At 36.6% G+C, this 23401-nt stretch overlaps 1 protein-coding gene across 9 annotated transcripts in view; it reads right to left on the minus strand.

Annotated features, from left to right (window-relative positions):
* Nucleotides 1–23401, minus strand: part of DGKB (diacylglycerol kinase beta) — an 875335-nt gene that overhangs the window by 492799 nt on the left and 359135 nt on the right. For all 9 annotated transcript variants that reach the window (XM_059885674.1, XM_059885677.1, XM_015468340.3 and 6 more), the window contains 2 exons: nucleotides 6372–6457; nucleotides 3974–4063 (listed from right to left, as the gene is read on the minus strand). In XM_059885674.1, coding sequence (XP_059741657.1) covers nucleotides 3974–4063; nucleotides 6372–6457 — 176 coding nt within the window. The remainder of the gene's footprint in view (nucleotides 1–3973; nucleotides 4064–6371; nucleotides 6458–23401) is intronic.

A 23401-nucleotide genomic window follows, 5' to 3' on the forward strand; every position in this document is an offset into this window, starting at 1 on the left:
ATACCCCACTTTCACCAAAGCCCCCACCCAATCCATGGGCAAGCTGTACCAGCCTATCCCTGAAAATGTTAGTGTGTCCACTTGCTTCATTAGCATGACCACTGCCCTAGCTTGGTCTGTTCATCCTCTAATTTCAATGGTAATACAAGTTCTGATCTCTAAAACTATGCTTCCCCACATCTCCATATTTTCTTAGCTTTTTTATGTCCCCAAATTAACTTATTTTGAAAACATAAATGTCATTGCGTCACTCTGCTTTTGAAACTCTTCCAAAGTTTTGCTATGTGCTTCAATAACATAAGTTTCTACCATGACCACCAAGACCTACCTAATCTGCTCTTACTTCTCTCTCCAACATCATACTATTCCCACCTCCCTCCTGAGGCTATACCTATCGGTCACCCAACAATCTCCTAGAGTTACATCATCACTTTTCCTTCATTCCTCTCAATACAGAGAGCGCTTTCTTTTTCTGCATATTTTAAACCCAGCTTAAATGTTACTTCCTAAAGGACATCTTCTTGACTATATAGCTGAATAGTTTTCCTCTGTGTCTTGCTGTGCTAAGTCGCCTCAGTCATGTTTGACTCTTTGCAACCCTATGGACCATAGCCCAACAGGCTCTTCTGTCCATAGGATTCTCCAAGCAAGAATACTGAAGTGAGCTGCCATGCCCTCCTCCAGGGGAGTTTCCCTGTATTATTCTCTAAAAATACATTCTGATTCTTTTATAATCTTGACCTTATTTTGCAATTATATATTTCATTATTCACTGATCTATTGTCTGGATACTCAATGAAAATATAATTATCAAATAGTAAAAGCCCTTTATTTCTCATTCACTGTTTAGCACATTGAACAGTGCCAACATATACTAGATACAAAGAGTTCATCATCAATATACACTCTAACAAATACTATAATCCACCTGTCTCTGTCCACTGATAATAATATCTTTAAAACTGTTTTATAAGGAAATAATTAGAGGATACTCTGGAACTTCTATACTCAATTTTGAGATTTAAGGCATTTGCCAGTTTCAAACCAAATAAAGTTATTAATTTTCAAATACCAAAAGTACTTTTGAGAAGAATATATAAGAAGCCACATGAATGAGTCTCTTCTTTTTAATCAATATACAAATATTAACACTGGAATACATGAGCATCTCATAAGCAATGGTTCATTCTTTCTATCTATCTATCTTTAGATTCTATACAATTTAACACATCATTTTATAATATTCTTTTATTGTTATATCCTTAATTAAAATCACAAATATATCATATGCCATGTTTTTAACTTGGTTTCAAATTCTGTCATATATACAAATACATATATATGTCATAGAGTCCATAAGTTATCCAGGTACAAATGGAACAATTGTTCTCAAATTTTTCTGTGAATCAAGTTACTTAGGGAGTTTGCTTAAAAAGGAAATCACCTGTGCAGTTTCATCTCTAGAGATTCCAATTCAACATATATGAGGTGAGGTCAATCCACTGTATCTTTAACAAGCTCCCCAAGGGTTTCTGATTCACATTGTCTTAGTAGACACTTTTCAAACTTCACTGGGTTTAGATGCTAAAAATATTTAGGATTCAGTTCTTGCTTCTTAGCAAATATGGTTTTCTTTTCTTTGATATCTTCAGGTAAGATTAGCCTATTAATGATATTTCAAATTATTTTAAGATTTCATCTTGAAATATTCTCCATTTTCTCATCTGCTCCATCTACAGTATTCCATTTTTGAGTTCCTTCAGTATGTCAAGTGACTTCCTACCTCTAGAGGTATAAACCTGATGTTTATTCTGCCTGTCAAGCCCACCTTCAATACTATATGGCTCTGTCATTATCCACCTATTAGAGTACTCCCTATTTTGGGCTTTTCTCTCAGCTCAGATGGAAAAGAATCTGCCTGCGATGCGGGAGACCTGGGTTCAACATGGAACAACAGACTGGTTCCAAATCAGGAAAGCAGTATGTCAAGTCTATATATTGTCACCCTGCTTCTTTAACTTATATGCAGAGTAAATCATGCAAAATGCAGGGCTGGATGAAGCACAAGCTGGAATCAAGATTTCTGGGAGAAATAGCAATAACCTCACATACGCAGATGACATCACCATTATGGCAGAAAGCAAAGTAGAACTAGAGTCTCTTGATGAAAGTGAAAGAGGAGAGTGAAAAAGTTGGCTTAAAACTCAACATTCAGAAAACTAAGATCATGGCATCCGGTCCCATCACTTCATGGCAAATAGATGGGAAAACAATGGAAACAGTGAAAAACTATCTTTTGGGGCTCCAAAATCACTGCAGATAGTTACTGCAGCCATGAAATTAAAAGACGCTTACTCCTTGGAAGAAAAGCCATGATCAACCTAGATAGCATATTAAAAAGCAGAGACATTATGTTGCCAGCAAAGGTCCAGCTAGTCAAAGCTATGGTTTTTCCTAGTCAGGTATGGATGTGAGCACTGGACTAAAAAGAAAGCTGAGTGCTGAAGAATTGATGCTTTTGAACTGTGGTGTTGGAGAAGACTCCTGAGAGTCCCTTGGACTGCAGGGATATCCAACCAGTCCATCCTAAAGGAAATCAGTCCTGAATATTCATTGGAAGGACTGATGCTGAAGCTGAAGCTCCAATACTTTGGCCACCTGATGTGAAGAGCTGACTCATTTGAAAAGAACCTGACGCTGGGAAAGATTGAAGGCAGGAGGACAAGGTGACAACAGAGAATGAGATGGTTGGATGGCATCATCAACGCAACAGACATGAGTTTGAGTAGGCTCAGGGAGTTGGTGATGGACAGGGAAGCCTGATATGCTGCAGTCCATGGGGTCGCAAAGAGTCAGACAGGACTGAGCAACTGAACTTATTTGGGGCTTCTCTCTTAGCTCAGACTGTAAAGAATCTGCCTGCAATGCAAAAGACTTGGGTTCGATTCCTGGGTTGAGAAGATCCCCTGGAGGAGAAAATGGCAAGCCACTCCAGTATTCTTGCCTGGGAATCCCATGGATAGAGAAACCTGGTGAGCTACAGTCCATGGGGTCACAAGAGTGGGACACGACTTAGTGACTAAACCTCCACCACCCCTCAAGTTCTCCCTATTTTACCTTGTCAGTTCCTAAGTAAGCTCATTCATTATGCTGATTATTATCTTGCTTGTCAGTAAGAAGTCTCACAATTTACATATGACTTCATATTCCACTAGAATTTAAGGCCCTTTATAAAGCAGATCTTGTGTTCTTTCTATTCTTAACTGTCTATCCCAAGTGCAGAACATACCACATAGTGCAAAGTGAGTCTCAGAAAATTGGTTACATCTTGTACTCTTCTGACTTCCCTGGTGGCTCAGACGGTAAAGCGTCTGTCTACAATGCAGGAGACCGGGGTTCAATCCCTGGGTTGGGAAGATCCCCTGGAGAAGGAAATGGCAATCCACTCCAGGACTATTGCCTGGAAAATCCCATGGACAGAAGAGCCTGGTAGGCTACAGTCCATGGGGTTGCGAAGAGTCAGACACGACTGACCAACTTGACTTTCACTTTCTTGTACTCTCCTGGACAAGTTGTCCTTTCATCTTTCAACACTTTTCCTTTGTTTGTGATTCTTTCACACAAGTCAGAGATTAAAAATATGAACATTATTTTAAATTTAACCCATGCTTGCCTCATGTCTTAAGTTGGAAACCCAAAAACCAGAGAAAGAGAAAGTTAGATGCTTGCCCTCCCATCTAGCGTATAATTAGCAATCACAGTCTAACTCTTGGTCCACCGTTTGTTTCTCTACCCCAGACTATTATTCAAAATTATATTACATCTGACAGCAATTACATTTGCTAAAAGCACATGAAAGCTGTCATGCAGTGAAGAAATGCTAAATTTAGTTTATTTAAAGAGGGTGCTCTGCACTATATTACTGTTTTTTAAAGATTTTTGTTGTTGTTGTTGGTTTGTCATATCTATTTACCTCCTCCCCATCGCAGGCATCTTGCTAGATCATTGCCGGTCCCGAGAGGCAGAATAGCCACTGGAGGATGCTTGACTACATTAGCCTTTTCTGTATAATTGAAAAATTAAAAGAAAAAAATTGGTCATTGACTGAACAACAATTAAAAAAAAAAACACAGCTTGGCATGGAAGACATTCTACAGGGTACTTAGAAAAAGTCACATTTTATATATATAATATACAATTATAAAATATGATTAACTTATATGCATTTGTAGCAATTTATAAAACAAGTAAATAACATAATTCACAGGGTGACAGGAATTTTTAAGACTTATATGTGAGGAAAGACTTTTAAATATGTTAATTTAGTTAAAAATTGTAGCACATTTGACTTAACTCAGTTGAAATTCTCAAGGGTGCAGGTATATGCAACACAAGGATAGCGCTAAAGTGGAAAAGTAGGTTCTTTAGAAAAGTCCTTTGGCAACATCAAGTTTAGGTATACTTTAAGAAAAATATATTTTGAAAACAGTTGAATTCTAAAAGTTAGTGAAATGGGGAGAGTGAAAAAGTTGGCTTAAAGCTCAACATTCAGAAAACGAAGATCATGGCATCTGGTCCCATCACTTCATGGGAAATAGATGGGGAAACAGTGGAAACACTGTCAGACTTTATTTTTTTGGGCTCCAAAATCACTGCAGATGGTGACTGCAGCCATGAAATTAAAAGATGCTTACTCCTTGGAAGGAAAGTTATGACCAACCTAGACAGCATATTAAAAGCAGAGACATAACTTTGCCAACAAAGGTCTGTCTAGTCAAGAATATGGTTTTTCCAGTGGTCATGTATGGATGTGAGAGTTGGACTGTGAACAAAGCTGAGTGCCAAAGAATTGATGCTTTTGAACCGTGGTGTTGGAGAAGACTCTTGAGAGCCCCTTGGACTGCAAGGAGATCCAACCAGTCCATTCTAAAGGAGATCAGCCCTGGGTGTTCTTTGGAGGGAATGATGCTGAAACTCCAGTACTTTGGCCACCTCATGTGAAGAGTTGACTCATTGGAAAAGATTCTGATGCTGGGAGGGATTCGGGACAGGAGGAGAAGGAGACGATAGAGGATGAGATGGCTGGATGGCATCACTGACTCGATGGACATGAGTTTAAGTGAACTCCGGGAGCTGGTGATGGACAGGGAGGTGTGGTGTGCTTTGATTCATGGGGTCACAAAGAGTCGGACACGGACTGAGCGACTGAACTGAACTGAACTGAACAATGATTCTATTGCTCTGTGTCAGAGTCAACAAAAGAAGACATTACCAGATTTTGTTTGAGATTCAAGTTGATATAGTGTTTGGGTTCAGAAAATATCATATCACTGAAATTCCACATGCTTTTGTTTGAGTTACTAAAGACGTCTCACAAACACATATTACTTTATTTTTCTCCCTTCTCAGTGCCTCAGAGTAAGCATATGTGGGTAAAAAATGGGTAAGGAATAGATTATGTAGGGATGTGCCACAGTATACTACCAAAGGCTTAGATTTTAGGGACTAATGAAAACCAATAATTCCTACTATTTTCACTAAAATTCTTACAAGTCCTCAAACACTGTTCAAGGGACTCCTTAATTTTGGTAGTTCTTGAACTCTGGTTTTGTCCTTAAAATATCAATACTATTGACATTGTTTATTGGAGGGCCAAAGAATACAATTTTCCCTTTTCTTTTCGAAAAAAAAAAAAAAAAGGTTAGTAGAGTAAAATTGTTAGGTGCTTACCAAAAGGGTATTGACAATATGTATTCATTTTTAATCTGAGTATTTTTTAGGGTATGAAAAGGTCGAATATTCTCAACTGCATTGATTGAATAAAACTTTGCTTCAATACATATAGATAGTAAAACTTCTTTTGAATCAGGTCTTTCCTTTTTATGAAAGGATCTATTTTTAACAAAGAATTGGTCAGTCCAGATCTGGAAGTATCTGTGAAAGTCACTCAGTCATGTCCAACTCTTTGCAATCCCATGGACTATACAGTCCATGGAATTCTCCAGACCAGAATACTGGAGTGGGTAGCTGTTCCCTTCTCCGGGGGATCTTCCCAACTCAGGGATCAAACCCAGGTCTCCTGTATTGCAACTGGATTCCTTACCAGCTGGGCCACCAAGGAAGCGGTTTTATTAAATTCCATGAAAAAAATGAATGAGAAAACAAGCATTTCTAGTTATTTGTAAATTATTTTGACAGTTAAAAATCTGAACTACAGAATAAATTAAGCCATCAATATTCCAGATGTCTGATTGTTATCACTGTGTATTTTATTTAACAAAGATATGGATGTGTTAAATAAACAAATGAAATACACAGAATTTAAGGTTTCCACTCTCACCCAAGCCACATTAAATACGTGTCTTCATTACCTATGCAGTCCAAAATCCACCCCACAGTTCCATCTCCACCACAGGCTAACACTCTGAAATCAGGAACATCACGGAAAAAGTTTAACCTGAAAAAGAAGCATGTTACAGCACATGATTGATATTTCAAAGTTAGGACATTTTTATTTTTGTATATTTAGCATTTCATCTAATGAAAGATTTAGGTTTTGTTGAAAAATAGTAAACCCTTATCTACAATGAAATTCTAAAATAGAAGTATCAACATATCCTAATTTAAATGTTATCATTATAAATTCTATATTCCATAATACTTATATTTTTCTTTTAACAACTCTAAAGTGAAAAAATAAAATTAATAAATTAAAATAATTTTCATTAAGGTACAATCCCATACGTGATATGCAGTTTACCTAGACTATACAGATTACCTAGACATATGTATACAAATATGTTTTATTTACTAATTTTTATTGACCAACAATTCTCTCTTGAACAATTATATAAATGTGACTAATAGCTCAGTAAAAAATGTCTTTGAGAGTTTTCTGCCTTCTCCCTTACTGGGAGAAATTGGTCAGGCTGTATCTGAGGTTTTAGCCAACTGTTTTCAGTATTTCCTTCTGACTTTGAATCTGCGAATAGAAGCCAGGCTTCCTCCTCTCTTTTGACCTCCTTGGCAGTGGTTACCACCCAGGAACACACAAAAATGTCTGGGTTGGGTGTGAAAAATGCTCACCATTTCTGCTGCTACTGCATGCAGCATGCTTATGAATGCAACCTACCTTGGGGAAAACTACAAAGACAAATAATGCATCCAGTTATACAATCATGCATGCCTATTTTCTTGAAAAAAAAAAAAAAAAAAATTTGAAACAAGACAGAATATCTGGGAATGTGTCTCTTCAACTTTCTAGCCCTGGTGGTAACAATATAATACAACTGGCTCTTCCTATCTGTAGATTCTACATCTGTAGATTCAACCAACCAGGAATTGAAAGTCTTTAAAAATAAAATCCAGGAAGTTTCCAAAAGTGAAACTTGAATTTGGTGAATCACAACTTATTACAGAGAAGGTATATTGTATTTTACAGCTATATACATAGCATTTCCATTTTATTAGGTATTATAAGTAACCTAAAGTTCATTTCCAATGAGTCAACTCTTCACATGAGGTGGCCAAAGTACTAGAGTTTCAGCCTCATTCCTTCCAATGCTGGGAGGGATTGGGGGCAGGAGAAGAAGGGGACGACAGTGGATGAGATGGTGGATGGAATCACTGACTCGATGGATGTGAGTCTGAGTGAACTCTGGGAGTTGGTGATGGACAGGGAGGCCTGGCGTGCTGCAATTCATGGGGTCGCAAAGAGTTGGACATGACTGAGCGACTGAACTGAACTGAACTGAACTGAAAGTTCATTTAAATGTATGCCAACAATTGCCACTGTTTGTAAGGGACTTAAAGCTCCTGTGAATTTTGTTATCTGGAGAGTCCTGGAACCAATCACCTGTGGATATCAAGGGAAGACTATATGCAGTCATCTAAGAACATTTTCTTTAATATTACATATATAAATGTACATGTCAATTTTATCACACTGGGGCTTCCCTGGTGGCTCGGATAGTAAAGAATCTGCCTGCAGTGCAGGAGACACAGGTTCAATCTCTGTGTAGGGAAGATCCCCTGGAGAAGGGAATGACAACCCAACTCCAGTATTCTTGCCTGGAGAATTCCATGGACAGAGGATCCTGGTGGGTTACAGTCCATGGGGGTCACAGAGTCAGACACGACAGAGCGACTAACACAATATAACATTTTATGATTAAAAATAATGTCATTTCATGTACTTTATTTTTAGTGTTTCACTGCCACAAAATAACAGGTATTGTAGTTAATGTTGTTTGAATACATTTATTTGAGCAAGTGTATCAGTTTTGAAAGCTAATCTTCTAGAAGGGAAATAATTACAACAACACATTACCCTCTGGATGGTTCCCACTATAGAAAATGTACATGTCCATTTCCTTGAAACTCTAAAACACTACTTATAAACAACTTTATGATATTTCTTCAATAAGTAAGAAAAAAAAATACCATGGTGCTATTATCATAAAATCACATTCCCCTGTTTACTAGCTGTTGAACGTATTTTGTAGGCTCACAGACCTGTGACCTTCTTTTTGAACTGCATCATCAAAGCATTGTACCTCTTTCCTATGAGTTGTATTTTATTCTTATAAACACTAGACATTATTAGTAATATTTTCATTCAAATTAGTATCATTAAATTTTTGGTTAATGTAATACAAAATGTGTAAATATAATAGTAATGTAAACAAGTCAACTGAACCACTGCCACCTAGAAACAGGAAGCACAGACATTTAGAACACAAAATTGTCCTGTACTTCATTGTGTATTATATTGTGGATATTTACCTTTTGTTAGACACATTGCAAAATTTTCTTCCAGATTATCACTGGGTTAGTTTGCTCAGATTATATAAGCAAAACAATGTACCAGCTGTCCACCCCAGAGAGTAGAACATTTCTAATAACTTGCTTATGCTTCTGCGTTCCTTCCCCATAGGACCCTCCTCCCTTGTTAACAAAAGTGGGCATTATTCTGAATTTCAGGTTAGCATGCACATGCCATAAACAACACATTGTTTGTGTTTTGCCTTTTCTTCACAGCATTAAGATTCCTCCATGTAGTAGCTGAATTTCCATCCATCAGTAGTTGAAGTCATTTATACCCACTGCTGTGTTCAATACCATTTCTGTGATTATGCTTTTTAAATCCATGCCATTGGATATTTGGAGTATTTTATATTCTTATAAAAATCCATTTTCAGAAATACTTTCTAATGCACATGGACGGTGATGACTCTTGCAGTTTGACAAGATATTATCAATTGGTATCCTATAGTAGTTATAGCAATGCATGTACTTATCAGGAATATTAGAACAAGTGTGCTGAGCCCATCTGTTCTAATACTTGTAATGTCACTTGTTTTAAAAATTTCATGTGTTTCCTCAAATGTGCAATGTCTTCCCCATCTTTACTCCTTATTTCTGGCTGATTTGTAAAAATTCTTTACTTTTTCTTAATTTTAATCCTTTTGAGGATTTTTTTGTTTGTTCAGTTTGTGGTTTTTTGAAAAATACTTCCTACAGGAAGAAAGTCTCTTCTTTTACTTTCCTAAATGTGTATTTTAACAAACAAGATTTTAGTTTTAATGTACTGAAGTTTATCCATCTTATGATAAATGGCTAGCACTTTAGCTTATTTTGTGTAACAAAATAGTTGTTTCCTCAGTGGTCAGAAGAGAACACATGTACTCTCTTAAAATTTCAGTTTTATTTTTGACTAAGAAATTGTCTGTGGGGATGTGAGACAGGATAGTATGAAGTATTAACATAGAAGAGAATATATTTTATACATAAAATATTCACAGCATTCTACACTGGTTGTGTCAAAAAGGGATCCCTTTCTTTTCCCTTCTTCACTACCTTTCTTCTTCCTCTGCTGCTGCTAAGTCACTTCAGTCGTGTCCGACTCTGTGTGACCCCATAGACGGCAGGGCTCCCCCGTCCCTGGGATTCTGCAGGCAAGAACACTGGAGTGGGTTGCCATTTCCTTCTCCAATGCATGAAAGTGAAAAGTGGAAGTCAAGTCGCTCAGTCGTGTCCGACTCTAGCGACCCCATGGACTGCAGCCTACCAGGCTCCTCCATCCATGGGATTTTCCAGGCAAGAGTACTGGAGTGGGGTGCCATTGCCTTCTCCTCTTCTTCCTCTACCCTCACTCTTTCTCTTTCTCCATTTCCCCCTTTCTCACTTCCTGCCTTCCTTCCTTTAAGCTATTGTGCAACAATTTCCATCCGTAAATCCATCTTTTCATGTTTTAGATAACTCAACTTAATATCATGCAGATCCATCATGAATCAAATTTCCATATGTGGGTATTTTTCTTTTAGACTCTATTCTATTTTATTCATGAATGTGTCCATCTCTGCACCAGTACCACACTTATAATAGGTCAGCTTTATAGTTAGTCTATATCTCATTGAGCATGAAAAATTTTAGCTATTTTTTCTCTTTTGCTTTTGAATTTTGAAATATTGAATTTAATTTCTCATATTCCATAAAAGTAAAAATAAAGACACAAAAAATCTTTATTTTTTAAAAATTGGAGTTACATGAAGCCTATGTATGATGTTATTTATTTCCTCATCCATGGATATAGGATGTTTCAATTTACTCTTTAACATCCTTAAATTTTTAAAATTTTTTGCTTGCAAGTCTTTGTTACATTTATTCTTGGATGGTTTGTAGTTTGTGTTAGTATCTTAAACTTTTAAATTGTTAATTAATGTTTTTGTTGCTGGCATGTAAAATACATTTGAGTTTAATTTATTGATTTTATAAACAGCCACATTATTCTTCATTTTTTCTGTTGCCTATATTTTATTTGTAGACTTATTTGGATTTTTATCTAAACAACTATATCATGTGCTAATGACAATGATACTGTTGCTGATCGTCAATCCTTATAATTATTTCTCTCCCTGTCTTGCTGTGCTGGCTATGGAGGGCTTTCATAATTTGCTGAATTAGAGCATACATACATACCTTGTGCCTGAAATTACATGGAATACTTTCAGAATTTCCCCACTTAGGATGATGTCTGTTGTAGGCATTTTGTCCTTCTTTTCTGAGTGACATCTTAGATAAGGTTAATAAAATTTTCTTCAATTCTTTTATATAGAAGGAATTTATATTATAATTCAGTGTTAATACTCTCTGTACCTTGTGAAATACTGATATGATTCATTTAACTGGAAATGTGGGAGTATACATTTACATATTTATGTATCACTAAACCATTCTTACTATGCTTTCACGTGCTCAAATTGACACTATTTATTAACATTTTTATAGAGAATTGGGTTTGGTTTACTAACATTTTATTTACAATGTTTCATGTATATTCATGGACACAATAGATTTAATATATTTTTCTTCATACCACCTCTAATTTTTTATCAAATTATTCCATCTCCTAAAAACCTTTGCAGAATATGCCCTTATTTTGGAGTATCTGTATATTAAAACTGTTAGCACTTGCAATCAACTATCCAATTTCTGGTGAGTCTTTGATATTTTTTAATTAAGAAATATTAAATATTACAATTAATTTAATAATTACTGAAAAAGGTAATATTTTCTAATTCTTCCTAAATTAGTTTGTACCAACTATATTTCTGTACTAATTTGTCTGTCTCCTACATTTTCAAAGACCTTGTCATTAAAGTCTATAAAAGCTTTTTTCAAATATGCCAGTATCTGAAATGTTTACCATAACTGTTTCAAGTAAAAGCCTAATCACCCATATGACTCACCATTGCTCTTCTATTCCATAATGATATTTCATCTGTTACTAATTCTTATTTTCTTTTAAAATAGTCATTTTTCGTTCTTCTGCAACATCCTACCCCCAAATATAAACTGCGTGTGACTGTCAGATCAGCTTACTCTCTGTAAACTGATTGCTAAATGGATTGAAAAACTGACCTCTCTGTCTTAACTTCTTATTCTACTCCATCCATGCAGTTTTCCCTAGAGATTAATTCATAACTTACTTCATTCATTCCTTGAATACCATGTGTGTGTTAGTCTCTCAGTCATATCTGACTCTTTGTGATCCCAGGGACTGTAGCCTGCCAGTCTCCTCTGTCCATGGGATTCTTCAGGAAAAGAATACTTGAGTGGGTTTAATTCCCTTCTCCAGGGCCTTGAATAGTAGCCTTAGGTGAGCTTCAGTTTGGTATCTTTAAAATGGAATTAAAACCCCTGCTTTATTTGCCTGTATTGTGGAATAAACAAAGGATGTATATAAATTTAATTGTATTATAAGCCATGCTCTGTGGAGACACCCAAGACAGACAGGTCATGTTGGAAAGCTCTGACAAAACATGGTGTACTGGAGAATGGAGTGGCAAACCACTTAGCATTCTTGCCTTGAGAACCCCATAGACAGTATGAAAAGGCAAAAAGATAGGACACTGAAAGATGAACCCTCCAGCTTGGCAGATGTACAATATGCTACTGGAGAAGAGCAGAGAAATAATTCCAGAAGGAATGAAGAGGCTGAGCCAAAGTGGAAATGACACCCAGCTGTGGATGTGCCTGGTGGTGAAAGTAAAGTCTGATGCTGTAAAGAACAATATTGCATAGAAACATGGAAAGTTAGGTCCATGAATCAAGGTAAACTGAAAGTGGTCAGACAGGAGATGGCAAGAGTGAACATCAACATTTTAGAAATCAGTGAACTAAAATGGACGGGAATGCATGAATCTAATTCAGATGACCATTATATCTACTACTTTGGACAAGAATCCCTTAGAAGAAATGAAGTAGCCCTCATAGTCAACAAAAGAATACAAAATGCAGTACTTGGGTACAATCTCAAAAACAAAAGAATGATCTCAGTTCATTTCCAAGACAAACCCAATATCACAGTAATTCAAGTCTATGTGCCAAACACTAATGCCGAAGAAGCTGAAGTTGAATGGTTCTATGAAGACCTACAAGACCTTCTAGAACGAACATCTAAAAAAAGATATCCTTTTCATCATAGAGGACTGGAATGCAAAAGTAGGAAGTCAAGACACACCTGGAGTAAGAGGCAAGTTTGGCCTTGGAGTACAAAATGAAGCAGGGCAAAGGATAACAGAATTTTGCCAAGAGAATGCACTGCTCATAACAAATACTGTCTTCCAACACAAGGTACCACTCTACACATGGACATCACCAGATGGTCAATGACAATATCAGATTTATTATCTTCTTTGCAGCCTAAGATGGAGAAGCTCTATACAGTCAGCAAAAACAAGACCGGGAGCTGACTGTGGTTCAGATCATGAACTCTTTATTTCAAAATTCAGATAAATTTGAAGAAAGTAGGGAAAACCACTAGCCCATTCAAGTATGACCGAAATCAAATCCCTTATGATTATACAGTGGAAGTGACTAGTAGATTCAAATGACTAGATCTTAAAGTGTGCCTGAAAAACTACGGATGGAGGCTTGTAACATGGTACAGGAGGTAGGGATCAAATCATGCCCCAAAAAGAAATGCAAAAAGGCAAAATGGTTGTCTGAGGAGACCTTACAAATGGCTGAGAAAAGAAAAGTGAAAGGCAAAGGAGAAAAGGAACAATATGCCCATCTGAATGCAGAGGTCCAAAGAATAGCAAGGAGAGATAAGAAAGCCTTCTCAAGTGGACAGTGAGGAGAAATAGAGGAAAACAATAGAATGGGAAAGACGAGAGATCTCTTCAAGAAAATTACAGATACCAAGAGAATATTTCATGCAAGAAGGGCATGATAAGGATAAAGAGAGTATGGACTAACAGAAGCAAAAGAGATTAAGAAGAGGTGGCAAGAATATATAGGAGAATTGTACAAAAAAGGTCTTAATGATGCAGATAACCAGGATGGTGTGGTCACTCACCTAGAATCAGACATCCTAGAGTGTGAAGTGAAGTGTGCCTGAGGAAGTATTACTAAGAACAAAGCCAGTGGAGGTGCCGTTCCAGTTGAGCTATTTCAAATCCTAAAATATGATGCTGTTAAACTGCTTCACTCAATATGCAGCAACTTTGGAAAACTCAGCAGTGGTCACAACTGGAAAAGGTCAGTTTTCATTCCACTCCCAAAGAAGGTCAATACCAAAAACATCAAACTACTATACAATTGCACTTATTTCACATGCAATGCATCCTTCAATCTGGGCCTCAAGAACCAAGAACTTCCAAATGTCTAAGTTGCATTTAGAATAGGCAGAAGAACCAGAGATCAAATTGTCAACATCTACTGGATCATAGAAAAAGGAAGGGAATTCCAGAAAAACATGTATTTCTGTTTTGTGGACTACCTGAAAGCCTTTGACTATGTAGATCACAACAACTATGGAAAATTCTTAAAGAGATGGAAATACCAGACTGCCTTACCTACCTCCCGAGAAACCTATATGCAGGTCAAGAAGCAACAGTTAGAACTGGACATGGAAGAATGGACTGGTTCAAAATTGGGAAAGGAGTACATCAAGGCTGTATATTGTCAACTTGCTTATTTAACTTCTATGTAGAGTGCACCTTGTGAAATGTCAGGCTAGACGAAGCTCAAGGTGGATTCAAGATTGCAGGGAGAAATATCAGTAACCTCAGATGTGCAGATGACATATTCTTAATGGCAGAAAACAAAGAGGAACTAAAGATCCTCTTGCTGAAAGGAAAAGAGGAGAGTAAAAATGCTGGCTTACATCTCAACATTCAAAAAACTAAGATCAAGGCATCCGGTCTCATCACTTCATGGCAAATAGATGGGGATACAATGAGAACAGTGACAGACTTTATTTTCTTGGACTCCCAAATCACTGCAGATGGTGACTGCAGCCATAAAATTAAAAGACACTTGATCCTTGGAAGAACTATGATAAACCTAGATAGCATATTAAAAAGCAGATATGTTACTTTTTTGACAAAGGTCCATATAATCAAAGCTTGGCTTTTCCAGTAGTCATGTATGGATATGAGAGTTGGACCATAAAGAAGGCTGAGCACCAGAGAACTGATGCTTTCAAACTATGGTATTGGAGAAGACTCTTGAGAGTCCCTTGCACAGCAATGAGATCAAACCAATCAGTCCAAAGGAAATCAACCCTTAATATTCATTGGCAGGACTTATGCTAACGATGAAACTCCAAAACTTTGGTCACCTGATGCAAATAGCCAACCCATTGGAAAAGACCCTGATGATGGGAAAGATAGAAGGCAGGTGGAACAGGGGACACAGAGGATGAGATGGTTGGTGTCATCACCAATTCAACAGACATGAGTTTCAGGAAATTCCAGGAGACCATGAAGGACCAGGAAGCCTGGTGCACTGCAGTCCATCAGGTCGCAAAGAGTCAGACACCACTGAGCACTGAATAGCAACGACAATTCAGAGATATTATTAATTAAAGAATTTTCTCTTTATGAAAAGTAGTAAATATATTTTCTAAATCAGATTGTCCCTCCTCTATTTTACCACCGTCTTCACCCATCATGTTCTGACAAAATAGCCTTTTATAGGAGCAAAGCTGGACAGTGATGAAAGTTCTATCTCCCAGCAGAAACTACTGGGAGACCTACTTATGGCAATGCGGACAGAAAGTGCACAGGAAAATAGCTCTGCCTGAAAACAAAGGCAAGAGACTTGGCAGAGTCAAAATGCAAGACTTTGTGTGACAATTTACTTTTCATTCATTAAGCTGCAAAAACCAGCAGATGTGAGGCTCATACTTCTTAAGTCATACTAAGGATGCGGAGGATGAGCGAATGAGGAGTGTTTGAATAGATTCCCCTTTGTGGACACTTTGGTACTGTAGACTATGTTTTACCTGTGAAGGTAAACGTTTCACTTGAAGAACCAGTAGGTTCTTTTTTTTTTTTTTTTTAATTTTGCAATGAAATAATCATGTGTGGGTCCTGAATTTATTTTTTTGCCATTTAATGGAAATTTTTTTTTAAAAATTGGGACACTTTTTAAAGCAAATCAATGATTCTTGAGTTTTCAGTGTTCATCATTGTAGCACTGCCTCTCCTAGAGTATTTTTTCTTTATCCCTGACAGCTAAACTCAAGCAAGATCCTATGTAATTTGTGGGTTAAGCAACTCTGTGTCTAACGCCTCACACTTCAAAAAAAAAAAAAAAGGTGAGTAGTAAGATCAAGATGGTTAATGCCAATGAAAGCAAGTAAAAGTATTTCATCTAAGATTCAGAAGTCTACTTTCCATTTTAAGTAAGTATTAGGATAAAACAGGTATAGAAAAATTAGGAAGTTTTCATTGGTGCCTGATAACAATATCTAAAAAGCACACCAGAAAAACTTGCTAAGAGAGAAGAAAAATTGCAGCACTGATTCCATTATCTTGGAAAGTGTCTTATGACCGGATTTTTTAAAGGACAATATGTAGGAATTTCTTTTAATTCCAATTTCACATTTTATTATTCACAGAAAATGGGATACTGACATTTGTATATAATTTTTATATATCAGGTTGAGCATATAAATATAAATAAACATATGGTTATTAAAATGTACATATCATACATTATATATTGCAAAATTATATTCTTTGATACTTGTAGGAAATCAATATGAGACTGATAAATATTGTTAGCATAATGATCCAGAGTGAATGCTCATTTCATTGTACATATTCACTTCGTTGTATTAAGGATCCAAAATAAAGGCTTCCCTGATAGCTCAGTTGGTAAAGAATCCACCTGCAATGCAGGAAACCCCGGTTCTGTTCCTGGGTTGGAAAGATCTGCTGGAGAAGGGATAAGCTACCCACTCCAGTATTCTTGGGCTTCGCTTGTGGCTCAGCTGGTAAAGAATCTGCCTGCAATGCAGGAGACCTGGGTTCGATCCCTAGGTTGGGAAGATCCCGTGGAGAAGGGAAAAGCTACCCACTCCAGTATTCTGGCCTGGAGAATTCCATGGACTGTACTTTTGCTTTCACTTTCATTTTTTCCTTCTTTTAGTTTAAAATAGTTTACTTCAAGAGTTTGCCTTTAAAAAGGTCTACATTTTGATTTAAACATTCTGAGCCAGAAACAAGCATATTTAACTCTTATTATTCAGCTTAATTCATATTCATACCTCCCTTCTCCAGCAGATCTTCCCAACCCAGGAATTGAACCAGGGTCTCCTGCATTGCAGGCAGATTCTTTACCAACTGAACTATCAGGGAAACCCTCATACCTACATATACACAGATACATATTATTCTTACACTTATAAGATTGGATGGCTTCACAACTGTCTCACTAAAATCAGGCAAAAATATTTGGTCTGTGATGTTGTTGTGGTTTGAAAGTATTTTCTTTTTGGTCTAAAAAACCAATTCTTAATACCTTCCACCTTGATTTAGGATACCTACACTGTGTCTATACATACTTTGATATCATTGATATTATTACTGCTGTTTCAGCCAATTTGAAAAAAAAAACTATGCATTTTTATATATTAAAAGTATATATTTGGAAATGTAATTAAAATATTTTTCAGTTTGTAAGTCACACAACTACAACACAGATAAAACTGACTAACAATTTTAGAATGAAGTGAAAAATATGATAAGGGGTTTAATTTAGCCAGAAATTACACCTATTTCCTGATCTTTCAAAGTTAACTTGGAAAAACGCATGCTAGTTCTTAATACTTTCAATTGGAAAGCACAGATATAATCTGTGATACAAACAAAAGTCTAAACCCCTAACATGTAGCAGTAAAAGTGATTACTTTGTTTGGGTCTGTTTGGCAAGGCCACTCAAATCCATTGTGTTATCCCAATGTTTTTAATAATTAGGATGAATTTTATTTCATATGCATCAGATCATTCTACCAAGTGACTTCAGAATGCAAAGAAGTTATTCTAAATTAGGAAATAATCTAGACATATATTAAGCTAAAATTTTACTTTGACTAATATCAAAGTACTTTGGCCACCTCATGCAAAGAGTTGACTCATTGGAAAAGACTCTGATGCTGGGAGGTATTGGGGGCAGGAGGAAGAGGGGACGACAGAGGATGAGATGGCTGGATGGCATCACTGACTCGATGAACGTGAGTTTGAGTGAACTCCGGGAGTTGGTGATGGACAGGGAGGCCTGGCGTGCTATGATTCATGGGGTCACAAAGAGTCGGGCACGACTAAGTGACTGAACTGAACTGAACTGAATACCAAATACAAAAGAATAATTATATCTATAGAAAGGGATACATTTAATAAAAAATCCATATACCTAAAATAATTTATGAATGATATAGGACCTTTATCAATTATTTTATATAATATGCATTTATTAACAACAACTCTGTACCAGAAACTGGGTTACAGTCCAGAGACTCAAAAGCAGGTAGAGTCCTTGCCATCAAGTATCTTAATTGAGAAGGCAGACAAGAAAATATCCAGTTCATATCACTACGGGATGTTTTCTGAAAAAAGTTAATGCATTTAACGCAGATTAGCAAGAGGAGCCTGCTGCCGTCTATGGGGTCGCACAGAGTCGGACACGACTGAAGCGACTTAGCAGCAGCAAGCAGCAGCGAGAGGAGAATAAATGCATACGAAAGTGAATTTTTTTTTTTCCATTCATCAAGTTATAGTCAGTGAGCAAGTTTGGAAAAGAATGAGAGAATGAAATGTATACAATGTATAAAATGTAAAATTTGAGGTGAACTCAGGGGGAGAAGGGGACAACAGAGGATTAGATGATTCGATGGCATCACCGACTTGATGAACATGAGTTTGAGCAAGCTCTGGAAGTTGGTGAAGGACAGGGAAGCCTGGTGTGCTGCAGTCCATGGGGTCGAAAAGATTCGGACATGACTCAGCAACTGAACTGAATTTAACTAATGGGACATTAGCATGGAATTGTAGACTATTAGTAAAATAAGTCTACATGGGGAGATAAATCTGAGATGCAGTAAAATATTCATAAGGAATCCATGTATACTTGACGATCAAAATCATGAAATAAGAATAGGTTCCCTAAAAACTAAAAACAGAGCTACTGTATGATCCAGCAATCCCACTTTGGGGCATATATACAAAGAAAACTATAACTCAAAAACATACGTGCAACCTTATGTTCCTTGCATCACTGTTTATAATAGCTAAGAAATGGAAGCAACCTAAATGTCCATTGATGGATGGATAAAGATGATGTGGTTATATATATATGATATATGGAGAAGGCAATGGCACCCCACTCCAGTACTCTTGCCTGGAAAATCCCATGGACGGAGGAGCCTGGTGGGCTGCAATCCATGGGGTCGCTAAGAGTCGGACACGACTGAGCGACTTCACTTTCACTTTTCACTTTCATGCATTGGAGAAGGAAATGGCAACCCACTCCACTGTTCTTGCCTGGAGAATCCCAGGGACGGGGGAGCCTGGTGGGCTGCCGTCTGTGGGGTCGCACAGAGTCGGACACGACTGAAGCGACGCAGCACCAGCAGCAGCATATATATATGTATATATATATATATATATATGATTATTATTAGGGTTAGGGGTGTGTGTGTGTGTGTGTGTATATATGTGTGTATATGTATATATATATATATTTATATATATGCATACAGAGTTGGGAAGGTAAGTAGCTATACATTTGTACAGAGATTTTCTAATTAAAAATGAGAATGTGCTCAAGTTAACATGTTGCTCACATTTTTGCAACTCTGCAATGACCTAGGAAATATTATTCTGTTTTCCCCTTTGTTCCTGAACCTCTCTCCTCCAACCATTCCTATTTAATCTGTGATTATAACACTTTAATCATCACACATGCTTCCATACACTAACCCATATTATTTTATGCAGAGTAGTCATATATTAAGAGAGCTTACATACTTGAAATACAAAGGAATAGCTCAATATGTACCAATGAGATGAGGTGGATATAAATAATCAAAGAAGCAAGAGGAGCAGGCACCCAGAACAGAAGCTGAATATACGTTATGTAGGAGGAGAGATGCCTCTTCAGTGAGAGAACAGGGAAGGAAGTCAGGATGGGTATGAATATCAACGTGTTCATCAGGGCAGGAGTAATGAAAATAAATTGAGATAATTTACTTCCCATGGCCTCTGATTGATAAATTAGGATTAAGGATGAATACTGATTTTCTGTAATGTGATGTTTAGAAAAATTGGAAATCCTCTATAAAAATATGCAAAAATATATACAAATTTAGGTGTATATATATTATATATACATATATAAATCAACATATACACATAAAATTTATTAAAATAAATCACAACACTGAAAATTTAAGGTAGCTCATAGATATCATCATAAAATCTAGAATGAAAACAATTATATTAATTAGCTTGATATGCTTAAATTTTTTCATTTGATTGGCTTTTCATATGAACAATTTTGAACGATAATTTTATGAAAAAATGAAAAGATAGGTCAAATTGCATATTTCTATAAGCTGATTGCCTCCATATCAGATTATCTTAAACTTGAGTTTTACAGTTTTACATTGATAAGGAGGGCATAATCTGAAAAAGTTGAGCCAGGATAGTGTTATCCATAGAGATTTTAAAGACTTCATTGCCTCAGTGACCTAAGATTTGAGTCTTACTTTTTTTCCCCCCAAAGGTCCCTTAGTGTCTGTAGAATCAGTAAGAGAATGATTGAATAATTTGTGAATGTGTGTGAGCATGTGCGTATGCATACACCTTGACAATTAAGGCTTTCATTGTAATTCATAAGACTGTTAAGGTGTCTTTGAAAGCAATTATGATTTATGTGCATACCACAACCAATTCAAAGCATATATTTTTATCTATGTTTCTTACTTTAATAAAAAACATTTTTGTCATAATGATGTGGTTTACCAAGATGTCTATTTAAATTATCACCACAAAAACAAATAATTGGATCTTCAGGGCTGTACTTTTTAACTGAGTCTATGATAACATTATCAATGTCCAGTGTTTTCCATCATTGAAACGAACTTCCAAAAACTCGATTGAGAGTTCATAAATTGAATGCACTAAAATAATTATTGCAACAAATGAATGTTCTATTTAAAATATTCTGATGCCTCTGATGTAAAAATGCCATTACTTTATGTTTTAAAAGTTTTTCTTTTACTTGTATAACCAAAATTTTAATAAATATTCTTACTTATAACACAAAAAGACAGCTTGAAATAAAAAATGTACATTAATTTTAAAATCACACTATATCTAAATGAAAAAATCGTATTTAAAAATCTGCACACATGCTAAGTCACTTCAGTTGTGTCTGATTCTGTGCAACCCTATGGACTACAGCCTGCCAGACTCCTCTGTCCATGGGATTCTCCAGGCAAGAATGAATACTGGAGAGGGTTGCCATGCCCTCTTCACAGGCATCTTTCCTACCCAGGGATTGAACCTGCATCTCTTATGTCTACCTGAACTGGCAGGAGGGTTCTTTACCATGAGCACCATGTGGGAAGCCCCATATTTAAAAGAGTGATATGCAAACAGATTTTCTGCAGTTTAAAAGATTGCCTTCAAGCAGAGAACTCACGATTAATTTTAAACAGAAACTGATGCTTCTTTAGCATATTTGTGTTTATGGTTTCCATGTGGTCCGTGATATCACTAGAGTTCCCATCACAAATGGAATAGATTGATAAATATTTCATACAAATTATGTATTTGTCATCAATACTTTTTAAAACACAGAAATTCAGAACTTAATTTTTCACTTAATATGCATTTTCCTTTTTGAGAAATATTTGATGAAAAGTTTTATTGCAAAATAAAAATGTATTATATAAAAGTATTTTTTTAATTGGAGAGGCTCAAGACAATATTTATGTATGATATATTCGTTTAATAAGACACCTAGGAAGAGTATTCAAACCTCATTAAACGTATTTAGCAGACTGTTCAACTTCTCTTCCTCACATATATTTCATGTCCATCTATTCTATGATTTCTCAATTTTACACTGACAATGCTGATTATTATATCTGTTCCCCTTTGCATCTTACAAGGAGATGAGAGGCACAGGCCACAGCATAACGGACTAGCATAACAAGTATACCAGTTGGCCAACAAGGTTTCCCAGTGAACACTGGATTTTATTTTTGAATTCTCTGTATATTGTATTTAAGAAGAAATTGTTGCTTTCTTCTGGGGAGGACTGGGAAAAGAGTGTTTTTTCCCTGCTTTTTTAGATGAAATATTTATCAGTCAAAATGAAAACTCAGTTCATTAGATGTGTTCATGAACTCTGTTCATTAGACATCTTGCATCTTGTTAGAGGATAACAGTAGAACCATGATGAACAAATTAGACAAATCGCAAACCTCTCAAGTTTATTATAATGTACCCATTATATCATGTACCAGTTAATAATAATACTTAAATTAATAATACCAAATTCTTATGCTAATACTAAATTGGGTTGGATGCTGGAACACCAGGAGTAAACCAGGAGAATCCCAGGTAAAATTAATTATTATGGTCACAGAAGCTGTAAGACCCTATGTGATTTGACCCATCAGTACTATCCTAATAAGCTGTCTCTTATTCATTCTGCTCCAGCCACCCTGACCTTCCTGCTAATGTTTCCCAATTATGTCAAATATTCTCCAATCATGATGCTTTTACTCTTGCTCTTTCCTCTGCTTTAAATGTTATTACATCTCCTGCACTGGCAGGCAGGTTCTTTACCACTAGTGCCACCTTGGAAGCCCAGATGTTATTCTATAAATAACCAAATGACTTGTTCACTCATCTCCTTCACGTCTATAGTCAGTGAGTCCTTCCCTGCTCAGCCTATTTAAAAGAACCGTCACAGAACACTGACTACCAATGTACACACTTTGCCTTCCCTGCTGACATATATATATTTTATTACTTTCAGTTCAGTTCAGTTCAGTTGCTCAGTCATGTTCGACTCTTTGCAACCCCATGAATCGCAGCACACCAGGCCTCCCTGTCCATTACCAACTCCCGGAGTTCACTCAAACTCATGTCCATTGAGTCGGTGATGCCATCCAGCCATCTCATCCTCTGTCATCCCTTTTTCCTCCTGCCTCCAATCCCTCCCAGCATCAGAGTCTTTTCCAATGAGTCAATACTTCGTATGAGGTGGCCAAAGTACTGGAGTTTCAGCTTTAGCATCATTCCTTCCAAAGAACAAACCAGGGCTGATCTCCTTTAGAATGGACTGGTTGGATCTCCTTGCAGTCCAAGGGACTCTCAGGAGTCTTCTCCAACACCACAGTTCAAAAGCATCAATTCTTCAGTGCTCAGCTTTCTTCACAGTCCAACTCTCACATCCATACATGACCACTGGCAAAACCAGATGTATGCCTTTTTCTACTAAAATATAAGACTAGGAGAGCAGAAAGTGTTGTCCCTTTTGTTCATACTGGGTTGGCAGTGCTAAGACTTTTTCCTGGCAACTGGTGGCC

This window comes from Bos taurus, chromosome 4 (genome assembly GCF_002263795.3).
Source record: "Bos taurus isolate L1 Dominette 01449 registration number 42190680 breed Hereford chromosome 4, ARS-UCD2.0, whole genome shotgun sequence".
NCBI classification, from domain to species: Eukaryota; Metazoa; Chordata; class Mammalia; order Artiodactyla; family Bovidae; genus Bos; species Bos taurus.